This window comes from Cibotium barometz, chromosome 55 (genome assembly GCF_041138505.1).
Source record: "Cibotium barometz isolate CiBa-2024 chromosome 55, ASM4113850v1, whole genome shotgun sequence".
In the NCBI taxonomy this organism is placed as follows: domain Eukaryota; kingdom Viridiplantae; phylum Streptophyta; class Polypodiopsida; order Cyatheales; family Cibotiaceae; genus Cibotium; species Cibotium barometz.
This window is the reverse complement of record NC_141100.1, coordinates 15,509,552-15,524,159: the sequence shown is the minus strand read 5'-3', so window position 1 is coordinate 15,524,159 and position 14,608 is coordinate 15,509,552. Positions and strand designations below refer to the sequence as shown.

Below are 14,608 nucleotides of genomic sequence, written 5' to 3'. Positions count from 1 at the left end.
TTTTGGGTCTCAGTATTAAGAAGATATATGCATATCCCAAGCACAAAGCATTGGCAATCTGTCAAACGGGTGTTCTGTTATCTAAAGGGCACCAAGCACTTTGGGTTGTTTTATCCCAAGGGGGGTAAATCACAGCTACATGCATCAAACTGGGTTGGATGTTATGACACATGAGTGTCCACGAGTGATTTTTGCTTTCACCTTGGTGATTCATGTATATCATGGCTCAATAAGAAGCAACCCACTGTGGCCACTTCTAGCTATGAAACTAAGTACAGGGCAACATTTATAGCTATAGTTGAGTGTGTTTGGCTCAAACACCTGTTGATTTGGGTATTGGTGAGTCCTTAGCCACTACCATCTTTATTGACAGTTAAAGCACTATGGTAGTTGTGAGGAATCTAGTATTCGATGCTTGCACAAAGCACATTGAGGTGCATTATCATCATAATGTTAGGAGGGAGATACTCTGTAGAGGGGAAATCAGTTTGGCTTATGTGCTAACATAGAACAACATGGCAAATTTATTCATGAAGTCTCTATCACGAGAGAAGTTTGAAGCTTTTTGCAAAGCTTTGAACTTACTTCCCTTTGGGGATTAGAATGGGCTCCCTCTCATAGTCCAAAGAGCTTGGCACATCTCTGTACTTTTAGTACCACATCACCCCTTTGTTCACATCATTACTCTTAGGGGAGATTTGTAGCCATATTTAGTAGTGATGTGTGTGAACACACTAGGACCAATCGGGACACTTTTTCCCTCTTTAGGAGGTTTTTTCCTCATGCTAGTATACACCTATCTTGGGGTATATTGATCATCTTTTGTACACCACACATTCATTATCTATCTATCATCTCATTGTGTGCTCCCTTGAGCTTCTCCACTGTGTGTGTGTGTGTGTGTATGTGCACATTCTTGTAACCCCGTTTTTAACATTTGTTATGTACCTTGAGATTATTAGTTTTATTATGTACCTTTAGATTATCTAGTTTTGTTGTGTACCCTTTATATTATCTAGTTTTGTTGTGTACCTTTAGATTATCTAGTTTTGAAAGGATAACTTATAAATATAATGGATTCCTCGTGTTATATGATAGAGTGAGGTTTAATGGAGAAAGAAAGTAAGGTCTAGTGAGAAACCTTGGAAACTAAACCTTGAAGAAAAGGTTTTATGAGAACCTTAGTGGTGTTTCAACCACCTGAGAGATAAAGGTTTTTTTTAAAGACCTAGATGATTACGGTTGAGAGAATCTTTTAAAAAAAAAAATTAAACCTGGATGATTCAGGTTGAGAGAATGCAATCATTGTGTACCTTGGGCTTATAGATATATCCAACTTCTTGTAAAATGAGTGTATGGGTGGATGCATGGTAAGGTGGACTCGAAACCTATGTCGTGGACATGGCTTTTAAACTGGTTTTTACACATTTGAAAAAGTCATTTTCCCTCATTTTCTCCCACATTTTATACATTTGAGAAGCCTAAAAACAAAAAAAATTACAAGTAGCTCGTGGTGCACTCATTTTGCCACCTCTCCCATGTCTCTCTCTCTCTCTCTCTCTCTCTCTCTCTCTCTCTCTCTCTCTCTCTCTCTACCTATTGTAGGCCCCTTACTGTTGTTTCACCGACACACACACATACGCATGGACCTTTCACCCATCATGGATTCCCAAGAATTTAGAGGTAAATGTAGAAGTTTAGCATGTGTAGAGGGTTGCGAGTCATGCGTAAAGTTTTCTGCCAATGCAATCAAGGATTATCATACGCAGAGGAAGCAAGAACAACGTGCAAGGATGAAGTCTAAGATACAAGAAGAACAAGAGCACAATGTAAGTCATGGTGCAAACGAGAAGAAGCATCAAAAAATATGCAATGACGTTGTTCAGTACTTTAATCAGTGGACCAAGGGTCTAGATGAGAAGACCTCGTTTAATATATTAGCTTAGGTTCTCTAACACCTCTCCATGAAGGAGATTTCCAGCAATTTTCCACTATGGAAAAAGACAAGTCTAATAGATGGCATACGAAATACACTTGAAGCAGTCAAAGTACCTAGAAACTCTGAGGAGCTATTTCTAAAAAGATCTATTCCAATGATTCTTTTGAATGGCGCTGGGACAAATACATCCTCTCTTAACATTGCAGATGTTTCAAGGTAGTTGAACATACACATACGTAATTTCTATGCAGCTAGAGAGCGTTTTCAAACCTCTGCTGATGGTATTTTGCCATTATCTTCATGCCATCGGCAAGCCCGTGCAGTAGGCAGTGAGATGAGGTGAAGGAGCTTGTTTTAAAATTTTGGTTAAGCCATACTCGTGTTTTGCCCAACAAAAAGGATGTATGTTCGCAAGCGCCTTGGCATAAAATCTTAGGCTAAGCATCTCACACACCTTCTTGATCAATCTTAGGTAACAGCACAACAACCCATGCTACCAACACCTGTGCTAATTTGGTGTGCTTTTATACATTGCATATTCCGTCAGTATAAATTCAGATACTAGATTAGATGTTTTCAACTGGTATACAAACAAATGCCAAATTCTCTACTCTTCTATGATTCTATGATTCCAACTGGTATACAAACAAATGCCAAATTCTCTACTCTTCTATGATTCTATCATCCTTGTATGTGCATTGTTTCCTTCTTTTATCATGTATCTATGTGTATTATGTTTGACTATCAAATTTCCAGTCAGTCAGCCTATAGATCTTGGACTACTTGGAAAAGTTAAGTACTAGAAAATTTAGAAAATAAAAAGAAACCATCCTCCCTCACAAGGCAGGGCATTGTTCAAAATGGTTTTCAACTTGGAGCAGCAATAAACAAAACCAAGAAAACCAGTAATAAGAGATTGGTGTTAAACTAGTAAGATACCCGATCAAAAACAACCTTTATATAAAAAACAAGCATTCCTGAGGCTTTTCACCAATATCACACCGCTCCCAAACCAATATGATACCAGTTGTGGAATGATAGCTGTATACAACTAACTTTACTGATAGGGAAAGACTAGCTGCCTGCCAGCTAAACACTGCTATCATACTGGCTTAAGAGCATGGTATCCTCTAATGTACTCTGTATATAGCAAATTTTCTAATCGGTATTATACCGGTTGAACACTGGTATGATACCAGGAAAAGACCAGAAGGAGAACTTGGGGTGGCCATATGATACCAGTGTTTTGTACTGGTATGATACCGTTTGGAACATTAGCTCTATGCAACATGCATAAGATATAAGGTAAAGATCAGCTTTGCTTTTTTAGACAACACCAGTTTTGAAACAATATGATACCGGTGTTAAACCAATAAGATACTGGTTGGTGAACCAGCTGCATACACCTAGGAACCTATAACTACAAACTAGTTTCAAAAACCAAATGTTTAGCTTACTACCATGGTTTTGTATTGCAAGTTGAACTATATTTGTTGTGTAAGGAGATGCATCCATAGGCACCAGTTCATCAATGAGCTTTTGAGAAAATAAAGCCATACTTTGTGCGCAAGCTTAACGATCGATACACTTGTTGCTGCATAACACATGTTCACATGTCATTCTTAAAAGATGCATTGAACCAGATTAGAGGATCGACTTTTGGGTTGCATGGCAAAGCATGTCAATGTAATTGTGTCATTTGTAATGTGGGTTCTCAGCCAGGTGGGTGCAAGGTTGCAGAGAAGTCCTACAAGAGTATCACAAGCACATGGGAGCCCATCCTATGTCCCAAAGTTGAAGGTACTATTTTCCATTCTTTGAAGTGTTTGATGGGGAGTTACATTGTCTATGGTCCTCGAAACATAGCAGTTTGTCCACCAGCTGAATCTGCATATGTTGGTCGACTTGTCACCGTGAAGATCTTTCAGGACATAGACTGTGGAACCACTCATGATGGCAAGACAAAGAAGAGGAAAGAGTTAATACACAAGGAAATGTCATGCAAGGCACTGAATCAAATGTTCAAGGACCAGCTCAGAAAGTTTATCAAACATAACCTTGTGTACAGGTGGCAAGCTGAGCAATATAAAGAATGCATGTCCAATTTTCCCAAAGATGTGGTAATATTTGTTGTAGACTTTGTTGAGAATTACTCTTTTAAGGAGAAAAATGAGAGACAATCAATGCACTGGTATTCAAGCCAAGTGTCCATATTTGTGCATATTACATACTTTCGCATTGCACGTGACATCCACAAAACGATTCACTTTTATATCCTTGATGATAAGAAGCATGATACCCATTTTGTGCAACATTGTTTCATGCTACATTATAATTGGGTATTACCCTATGGTATTCCCCTACAACGTCATTAGGTTTGGTCTGATGGTACTTCGTCTCTCAATTCAAAGCAAAAAGGCCTTTCTACTTTGTTTCTAGGTACACTGCCATCACAGGTTTGCAAATGATTTGGAATTTATTTGGCTCTAGTCATGGAAAGGGAGAGCACGATGGTGTAGGGGTTGAGGTGAAGAGAGCACTAACTCATGAACAACTCAAGCCTAATGGTGCTAAGCTCTAATGTGCAGCTGATGTTGTAAAGTTTTTGCAACAAGAAACGATCACCACTGGAGCCGAGTCCACATATGAATCACAAGCTCGGTACATTAGTAGAGTCTTTTGGGTGATAAAGTTGGGTGACAGAGATAGAGATGAGGTATGGAATGTCAAGGCTGTAATAAACACAAGATCCCTACATTCAGTCTCTGCATACTCTCAGCACGATCCAACACCATTGAGAGTGCGTTGGTTATCATGTTATTGTAGTAATTGTATGGAACACTTATGGCATAGGTGCATCAATCAGTCTCATATTCATAGTTGGGACTACATTGCCTTTGACCCATTGGTAGATGGCACTGAAGAAGGCAATGTTGACATTGATGTTAACATCGCAAACACTAAGGAGGCCACCTACAAAGGGCACCATGATACCCTTAGTGATGTCCTACAAAAGAAAACAAAGACGAGAGCTATGAGTTGGGAATATCAAATCTGATCCATATGATACAAAATGGGACCATCATCATCATACAACCTATGGAGCTAACCCCCCGGTAGGAGGAGGGAGCCATCAAGGATATCAAGCATGGGGATACCGTGTAGTAGGCTCTGAAGATCCGTTGGGACATGGAAAGGTGGCTTTGTGCCTCTCCAAGATCTCAAGCTGGGGCTCATGTCTGTGTTGCTGGTGAGGTCCACGGAGTTTGGGACGTCAAGCTCGTTGTAGTGCCATGACCCAATCTAGAGTCACACCAGAGTGGGGTCTGGCAGGAGGTCAGACACTCCAGAATATGTGGCTCCGTGAGGCTATGGGTATGTCATCCATGGCTGGTATGCCACCTTCTCGTGGTTGGAAGAACTCAGTGATGATCGCCTAGGACAGGGGTGGGTGTCTCCCACGGGGTCTCGACTCCCTAATCAGTGGCGATCAAGCTCTAGGCACCGCTGATCTAGGTAATCCATGGTCTTGGATAGGGGTCCAAACCCCTCTCTCAAGAGACAGTGGAACCTCCCTCGAATGTCACAATATACGGTGCACCTACATATGACGTGCTCCTCTCACACTCTCTCTTTCTGGCATATTGTGCATATCGTCTCCTCAGTCACGAGCTATTTGCATGGCTCTCCCTGTCTCTATCCTTATGCGGTGTGATGACACGCAATTTGCCCACTGCAAATCTACATGGCATGTGACATGTATATTGCAAGATATCTGGCCCTCAGCATGAAACCATCCTCTATAAGCCTCATGAAGGTTTCCATGTAGTACTGCCGTTTGTGTGAGAGTGGCTCATGTGTTGTGATCCAGGTATCTTGTATGTATAGTCCCAATAAATAATATCTAATTACCCGGTTCCTGACATCCTGAGATAGCTTGATGGATGGGGAGTCCATGTCTTACTGGAGTAGCAGGAGACGATCCATCCTAAGTCCCTGCCTCTTGAACTAGGTGCATACTTGGCTATACCATGACTCATGCCCATCTGTTGCTAGCTGCTGTATGGCGAGCCGAGAGAGAGAGAGAGAGAGAGAGATATTAAGCGTCTACTAAAGACCCAATGGGCCTATGAGACTAAAGTGATACAATAATGTCTATGGCATCTCTCATCATGGAATGGAAAACAAAATAAAAACAAAACAAAGCTATCTAACTGTGGTGATACAAAACTAAGAGATTATTTTGCCTCCTTGTATGTTTAAGAAGTAATCATATTGCCCCGTTGGGTTTGATGGCAACCTAACCTTGGGCTTGTTCAGCCTTACCTTCTCCATGATGTGAGGCTACCGACACATACTGAAAAACGAGAGAGAAATCCTCCATAAAAAAAGATTGCCAATGAAATCATGAAGAATTTTTGTTTTTTAAAAAACCTTGTCAAAGCTTTACGAAAGATGACAAATTACAAGGGGGCTCTGATTACCAAGGTAAAGACGAGATCACATTGGTCTAGCCAGTCTGTCCCATATGCCAAAGATGATGAAAGGAAAGGTTGAAAGCCTTACATTCTTCTACTCATACAAGATCACATCATATTACAAACGCAATTTGATCAGGTGACTACAATTGCTTGATAGATGCATATGCAGCCAAGTACTCCTCTACGCATTCCCCATCCCATGAGAAATCCTTAGACATGCCATTCCTCATGATGTCCTTCCATCTTTCAGGATCATTGACCTGCATTGCAACACCATGACTCAAAGAAAACAAAGGATAAAACAAACCTGCTTTCCGGTGGGCTATATCCAGGTCAGCCATGGTTGACCCAACAGACTATATCACCAACCCTCACACAAGCAAACCTACTCAAGTTTCACAAGCACTTACTTTGCAGTCGATAGCCCTTCTCAAAGCTACCATCAGTTCATGTGCCGTGGCAGATCGAAAGATGAATGCATTTGCTCTCTTCCGATGAGAATTATCATCCGCATCCATTACACTGATGCCAGACCAAGCATATGTAAAAGTGATCCTTGTGGAGCCAGAGAGCAAAGTCAAGAGCAGTTCGTGAAAAACACTTGCCTTTGATCAGATCCCTCTTGTTGTTTTGTGATAGGAATACTCCCATACTGCATCGCAATCAGCTGAAATAGAGCATCCCAGTTTTGAGCACGTGAGTTGACTACAGGACTTGTTGATATTTAACAATTTACAAGATATTTTACTTTGAAGGCTCTTACAGGCATTTCTGCTGTAGGTTCATTCACCGACACGCAAACCAGAATGTCTGATGCTGCTAGAACTAGATGAGCTGTTGAGTGATCATATTTTGTAAGCACTCTGCCGCCTTTCGCCTTTGTTTTCAATAATCCAGGGTTATTGGACAGAAGGTAGTATCCATCCAAATTTTTTTAATAAAGAACAAGTTTCATTCACTTCTCTTGTAATGTCATAAGACTGCCAAATGCCCTAGTTTCTCTCTCTCTCTCTCTCTCTCTCTCTCTCTCTCTCTCTCTCTCTCACACACACACACACACACACACACACACACACACACACACACAACTATCCGTGTTCTTGTGGAGAAAGCCGTCTTAACGGCGGCAAGGGGCTCCTTTTGTTGTCTGGTAGATTTTAAAAAAGGCATTCTATACTATGCTCGATAAGAGCTTATGAAAGAGGACGGCGAAGAGTTGGGTGCCACATTTATGCATATGGTGGCCCATCTATCTGAAAAAAGGCGATGTAAGCTCAAGACAGAAGAGTGAATGTCACACACCTTTTTAAGTAGTATGGGGCTCAAACAAGACTGCCCTTTCTTAAAAAAAATAAAATAAAAAGGAGATTTATCCATTAGTTACCAAAATGCAGCCGAAACGGCTAAGTACATGACCCAATCTCAATCACGGGAAACAAGAAGGAAAAAAAAAACAGAGGCATAGAGGGGCTCTTCCTCGCTGGCTGGCTGCTCTCAGAAGAAGGCTGGCCGCTCTCCGAGGAAGGCTATCTCATACAATGGGGTGTGGTAGTATCAATTCCCCTACTACTTTGGTACTGACCCCATGATCCGTAGGCTTCATGTTTGCCTCCATGTCTAACCTTTTGTATACAAGGGGTCAGTACCAAGCGGTAGGGAACTCGCAGGCATCGTGTAAGCCCCTAATTGCTTGATATTGACCCTCTTTTGTTTTTTTTCTTTTGGGATCTTCCATTTTGTTATCTGGGTCAGTACGAAGCGGTAAGGGGCTTGCGAACATCGCGCAATCCCCCTATCGCTTTTGGTACTAACCCCATGATCCATATGGCCTCGTGTTTACCCCCATGTCTATCCTTTTATATATAGAAGGGGTCAGTACCAAGTGGTAGGGAACTCGCAGGCATCGTGTAAGGCCCCCATGTCTATCCTTTTATATAGAAGGGATCAGTACCAAGTTCTAGGGAGCTCGCAGGCATCGTAGTAGCCCCTAATCGCTTGATACTAACCCCTTTTGTATCCTTTTGATTTATGGTTAGTACAAGCGACAAGGTGCTCGCATGCATCGCCTAAGCCTCTTATCGCTTGGTATTGACCCCTTGTATATTAAGCATGCTCTTCCTAATTGACTGAAATGTTTCTTTAGGCATGTTGGCTCCTGAGTTGGACATTCTCTTGGAATCTGGTGATGAGGCGGAAGATTCTTGTGCAAAAAGTTGTATATATTCGTATACAATGTACATGCCCACCACCGTGATCGTGAATTGTCTTTAATGTTCAATGCATAATTTCCTTTTTTTGAGAACATTATCAAGATTTTTAGGATTATTCTCAGTGATCGGAGAGCAGGAGTATGAATAGATAGTTTCGGGCAACATTGTGAACGGCTTATGGTGAACGATATGTTCATCCATCTAATTTTGCAACAGATAAAGTCATGAAAAGAAGGCTCAACTGCTGTCTTGAAAAGATCCCCAGCTTGCGCCAGTAGAGTAGAGGAGAAATGCCCCTTACACTCAAAGAAGTGTCACCTTCTCCAATACAGTTATGGATTTCTTTGTTTTCTGCATACTAAAGACTTTGAGCCCCAGACAACAGATTTACCAAGCAGTCAAGTGCCAATCAAGATGATGTAGTTGAAGAAGAGGTGGCTATTGATCCAGTAGAGGAGAGGGCAGAGGCTGAAAAGGAAATGTTTCCCACTAGTACATTCCTTGTCAGTGTCGATGCAGTAGCACCCATGAGCATAATCCCATTGGAAGCCAGTCCGCCTAATGAGAACGAACAGGGGGACTTGTCACTTCCTTCTTTGCCTAGCTTTACTATGGCAGACCAGTGTGATTATGTATTATTCATAGACATTATGCATCATTTTAATATTCGTGAAGACTATTGCTTGGCTGCTTTAGTAAATTATAGTGAAGCAGACATGGGGTGGGTCGAGCAAGGAGTTGACAAACACCTCCTGGTTGATTCTGTAGTTTAGGACTCCAAGTATCTGCCCAGCAAGGATATATTAAGGGACATGTTCAATGAAGCTAGGATATATGAAAGCCAATTGCATTCCGAGGAGGAGGCTACAGTAATTGTTGCGGACCGTCTTGGTTTGGCAGATATGGGCAAATAAATAGCAGCTACCATACATGAAGATAGTAAATCTACGATCCCTTTGTGGACTAGCAAAATGCTTGAAGGTGATGAAAATCAACATGTAACAGCACCGAAACCTTCTTAAGATATTAGTATTCATTTTACGTGTATTTTGTCAATTAAGTGTATTACATTGCTTGCAGGTTTTTGTATATGATGATGATTTGCTGAATGAAGAGAGCAGGAGGCTCAAGATCATCTGATGCTCGTAGTTCAAAATCAACAGGTCATCGAAAGGATGATGGTCTCGTTGAATATATAAGATATTTGAATCATCAAAAGGTACATACATTTTATGACACTTGCTTATAATTGATATAATAAGTTGACTTGAATCATGATGCTTACAACTTTGATGCACAGATCATTACATTTCATAAAGAATTCTCAAAAGACAATGCAAAATTTCCTTTATTCGCATTGAAAGTACTCTCCAGGTTTTGTGGTGGATGTGATGTGCCATTCAATGATGCTAAGAAAGTGGTGCTGGTGGAGAAAAAGTTTGCTTTGCAAGTGTTTAGTTAGAGGCATGGGTGTCAAGCGCTAAGATGCCCCTACTATACCTGTCATACACAGCCCAGGCTCTTGTAGCAGGAATAAATGAACCAGAATCATTGCCTCCTTATGGCAAAAGATATCTAATGAGGACAAGAAAGAGTCGGTGTGTTCCTCCAGAACTATTGCCTCTAGAGGTGCAATTGCAAAGAATAGATCTCCCAGCAGATGACGTTCAAGAAGAAGATGAAGGAGAAGGAAGACCACCGAAGAAGATGAAGCCCGCCTCCTCATCAAGCCCACTTCCTCCCAACACATATCATTTATAAAGTATGGTGTATGATTACACAATATAAGTTGCAATCATAAACAGAATAAAACCGGATGTATGTATAAATTAGACTCGAAGTATTGAGATTATTTTAAGTTTTCTTCTTCTTTGTGCGTCATTTCTACTACTGTTATTAACTACTTGAGTGTCTCCATGTGTCGATGTTGTATTAATTGGAATCCCCAATTTAGGATTAATTTTCTCATTTGCAAAGCAAGTGTTCTCTACATTTTTTTAACAATATCAAGTTGAAAAGAGAATTAGCAATCAGTGAGGATGTTTTTTTTAAACAAATCCCCACGGACGCGAAATTCTTTCTGGCAGATCGATCAGTAAAGCTTCTATACATAACTAACTCAAATCATCAAAATCTTCATTCTGACAAGATTTACGTGCATCCAATCAAATATTCACGAGAATTGAATCATCGAAGTTACATAATACATAGTCCTGGAGCACTAAATTTCATGAGCATAGATAGAAACATGTCAAGTATGCACACAATTGGATGGCATACTGTTTTACACAGCTTTGTATCTAACAAGTATGCTAAAAATTGAATGGCATACTATTGTACACAGCTTCATGTACCTCAAGGGATAAGACAAACAGATTTTTGTTAGTTGGGTGTGGGTCCATTGGAAATTTGATTGCTCGTACAAGATGCATCGCTATCAAGGCCTGTGGACTTGTAATTCTACAACTCGTAGGTTTTCTTGTCTTTAGGTGCATAGAAGAACCCTTTCATAGTAAAACAACCTTATGTAATGGCATTCCCCCATCCTTCTTTTGTAGGTCTCTTACAAAGCTCTTTCTCCTTTGTGCATTTTAGAATGTAGAAGTCCGCATTCTCTGGATTTCCTTTTTCAGTTGTCACCGGCGAAATTGTTCGCGAGCCCCTTACCGCTTCGTATTGACCCAGATAACAAAATGGAAGATCCCAAAAGAAAAAAAACAAAAGAGGGTCAGTATTAAGAGTTAGGGGCTTACGCGATGCCTACTGCGAGTTCCATACCGCTTGGTACTGACCCCTTCTGTACAAAAGGATATACATGAGGGAGAACACGAGGCCATATGGATCATGGGGTCAATACCAAGCGGTACGCGATGTCCACGAGCCCCCGCTTCATAATAATGGCCCCCCAGATAACAAAATTAAAGTAAAGGGGGTCAGTAAGAACAAGCTATAAGGCACTACAAGGATACCTACTCTGGTGATGGCGATGGCGATGAAATGATGGCAGAGCAGGGGAGCTCGACACCACGGCAATGGCAAGGCACATGTTAGATGATGGCGATGGTGATGTAGAGGGACGACACAAAGGGCAAAGAGCTCGACACCAAGGATTTTAGGATGGGCAGAAAGCTCGATGTCCCCAAGGAGATTCAGGCTGTTTTAGAACCACGTGGTTGTCTTAACACCATGTCCTATTCATAAGTGGCATTATAAGGTCTCACGCATTTATAAGCCATTTTACCCAAGGCCACCGAAAAATTTAAGGGTGAATTTTTCAATATCCCCTTGTAATGCCTAGGAAAGAACGGCATAATAGAATTAACCCTTCAAATTAAAGTTTCATCCCATGCCTTCAAAAATGAGCATGCATCACAGTTTAGCAGGCTATGGTTCATTAAAACATCATAACACTTTTTGTTTATGTAAGGTTGTTGGAGATGGAGAAGAGTTTTTTTCTTTCTGTATGTTGTGTGTGTGTGTGTGTGTGTGTGTGTGTGTGTGTGTGTGTGTGTGTGTGTGTGTGTGTTCAGAATGAATATGGTGAGCGTTTAATTAGAGAGAGAGATAGAGAGAAAAGCATGCCTGTAGATTTGATTAAAAGCCTTAGTTTGCTTGTGGAGATAGAAGAAGAAGAAGGGCCGATGGCGATGCAGAGGGGCAATGCAAAGGGCGATTGTTGCAGCAGGGAACTCAATGCGAATGAATGAATCTCACGAGGGAGATACGAGCCGTTAAAGACCAACGTGGTCTCATACCACGTGGTCTTAGCACCACTCCCGTGGTGTGTACTAATGATCATAAGTGGCATTTATAAGGTATGACACATGAATGACACGTCAATATGCTAGGTACTCTCACTCCTCTCCTCTCTTGCATGTGTTTAATTTCTTTTTGTAAACATTATCGTGGTGCCTTATTGCCTTTGCCTCGTGACTGCATCTACCTCCTCATCAACCCCCCCAAAATCAGACAATGCCATTGCCTCTACATCCATCGCTTCTACAGGTATTTTGTGATTTTTTTACTGCTTCAATAAGTGTTCATTTTTAGGTCAGTACCGTGCGATAAGGGGCTCACAGGCACTCCGTGAGCTCTTTATTGCCTGGTAATGACCTTTTCTTAACGAATAATAACTGTTAGGGTAATGTTGCGTTAAGGTTATGCACCAAGCGATAGGAGGCTCATTGGCATCCTACTGGCCCATATCACTTGGTACCGAACCCCCTTAAGGTCATGTTGCTCACGGGGTCAATACCAAGCGGCACGAGTGTCGTTGTTGGCATCCTTAATAATGATCTCTATTGAGATTATTTTCCTCAAGGGGAGTCAGTACAAGTGATAGGAGGCTAGAGGGCATCGTGATGGCCCCATATCGCTTGGTATTGATTCCCCTTGAGATCGTTGCTCACACGGGGTCAATACCAAGCGACACGAGCCTCGTTGGCATCCTGCATGCCCCATATTGCTTGGTACTTTGACGATCAATTTTCTCAAGGGTTAGTACCAAGCGGCTAGAGTCTCGTTTGCACCGTTTGCATGCACCATTTCACTTGGTACTACTCCCCTAGTGGTAACATGGGTTACGAGGTCAATACCAAGCGATAGGTGGCTCATGGGGGTACTGACTTCTCTTGGGACACGTTGCTCTCATGGGGTCAAAACCAAGAGACAAGTCTCATTGGCATCCTTCAGGTCCCATTTTTCTTGGTATAATGCAATCATTTTGCTCACGGGGTTAGTACCAATAGATATGAGGTTTGTTGGCATGCTGTTGGTCCCATGTCGTGAGGCAATGACAACCTTTTTCGGTTTTTTTTCTCATGGGGTTAGTACCAAGCGATATATGGCTTGTGACATCTTGTAGGCCCCATTTTGTTTGGTACTAACCCCTTGTGTCATTTTGCTCACGAGGTCAGTACCAAGTGACATGCGGCTCGTTGGCATCCTGCTGGCCTCATTCAGCTTGGTACTGACTCCCCTTTGGGTCATGTTTCTCACGGACTGTACTATAAGATCTTGTAAGTGTGGGTCAGTACCAAGCGATTAGTTGCAAGAAGCGGGCATCCTGCTTCTCCGTCTTCGCTTGGTACTGACTCCCAACAACTTTTTGGTTGTGATATTATTGAGTTAATTTATCAGATGGTGCGTACCAAGCAAACTACTCGAAGGGTAGATACAAGCGAAAGGCTTATGGAGTCACTTTAGGTGCAAGGTAGGAGGAGAAGATATCAAGCCCACACAGTAGTTCTGTGAGAGCTTCGAAGATTGAACGACATATGCAACCTGCATTAGCCAGGCTACCATTTCAGAGGCTTGTGCATGAAATATGGGAACACTGGAGTATTGGCATGCGATGGCAAGCAGCTGCAATTTTGTCTCCAAGAAATTACTGAAGACTGGCTCATATTTGAAGATTCATATTTCCTCGCTGCCCATGCCCATAGGCTTACAATAATGCCTAGGGATTTTGATACACTCCGTAGATTGAGGAACAAATATGACATACTATTAGCACCTGTCTCTGTTAGCGATCGTTGCATGCTGAAGATCCTAACGGTCTCACCCCTCCATCCTCATGCAAGGCTAGTTAAGGACACCCATGCTATTCACGATAGGGACACCTGCTCTCAGACTTGGAGAAGAGCAGAAGCACAAGACTAGCCACTAGCAAGATGCCGCACAACCAAAACCTCACGCATAACTAGAACCGAAGGCATAACCACAATTGGAGGCACAATCACAAGCACAACCGAATGCTACTGCCGCACAGTCACAACCATCCAGTTTTGCCAGTGATGGGGGTGATATTTTTCCTGATGATCAGCAGATGATGATGCATGGCAAGAAGCCAACAGGATTCGTATAGAAATCAACGTCATTGAAGCAGAAAATACTAGACAATTAAGGGAGTTGAAGAATATTGCTCCCATGAATATGGCAATTACAGTTCGGGGAAGCAGGCTTGTCACAAGCTTAGA

At 41.8% G+C, this 14,608-nt stretch overlaps 1 protein-coding gene and 1 pseudogene across 1 annotated transcript; one reads left to right on the top strand and one right to left on the bottom strand.

Annotated features, from left to right (window-relative positions):
• The first annotated feature begins 1,643 nt into the window (after window positions 1–1,643).
• Window positions 1,644–4,520, top strand: LOC147607422 (uncharacterized; annotated as a pseudogene).
• A 1,824-nt stretch (window positions 4,521–6,344) lies between these two features.
• Window positions 6,345–7,318, bottom strand: LOC147607421 (uncharacterized). Its single transcript, XM_086790536.1, has 4 exons — window positions 7,184–7,318; window positions 7,026–7,087; window positions 6,831–6,942; window positions 6,345–6,680 (listed from the first exon to the last, which is right to left on the bottom strand). Exons 1-4 carry the CDS (start codon window positions 7,187–7,189, stop codon window positions 6,561–6,563), a joined length of 300 nt encoding a protein of 99 aa, XP_086646662.1. The 5' UTR covers window positions 7,190–7,318; the 3' UTR covers window positions 6,345–6,560.
• Window positions 7,319–14,608: the final 7,290 nt, after the last annotated feature.

What these genes read in the sequence shown, in the direction of transcription:
- LOC147607421 (XM_086790536.1), bottom strand. An exon ending in CAAGAGGGATCTGATCAAAG is followed by an intron (nt 6,943 to 7,025) that starts GCAAGTGTTTTT and finishes GTCTGGCATCAG; the next exon opens with TGTAATGGATGCGGATGATA. An exon ending in GAAGGGCTATCGACTGCAAA is followed by an intron (nt 6,681 to 6,830) that starts GTAAGTGCTTGT and finishes GTTGCAATGCAG; the next exon opens with GTCAATGATCCTGAAAGATG.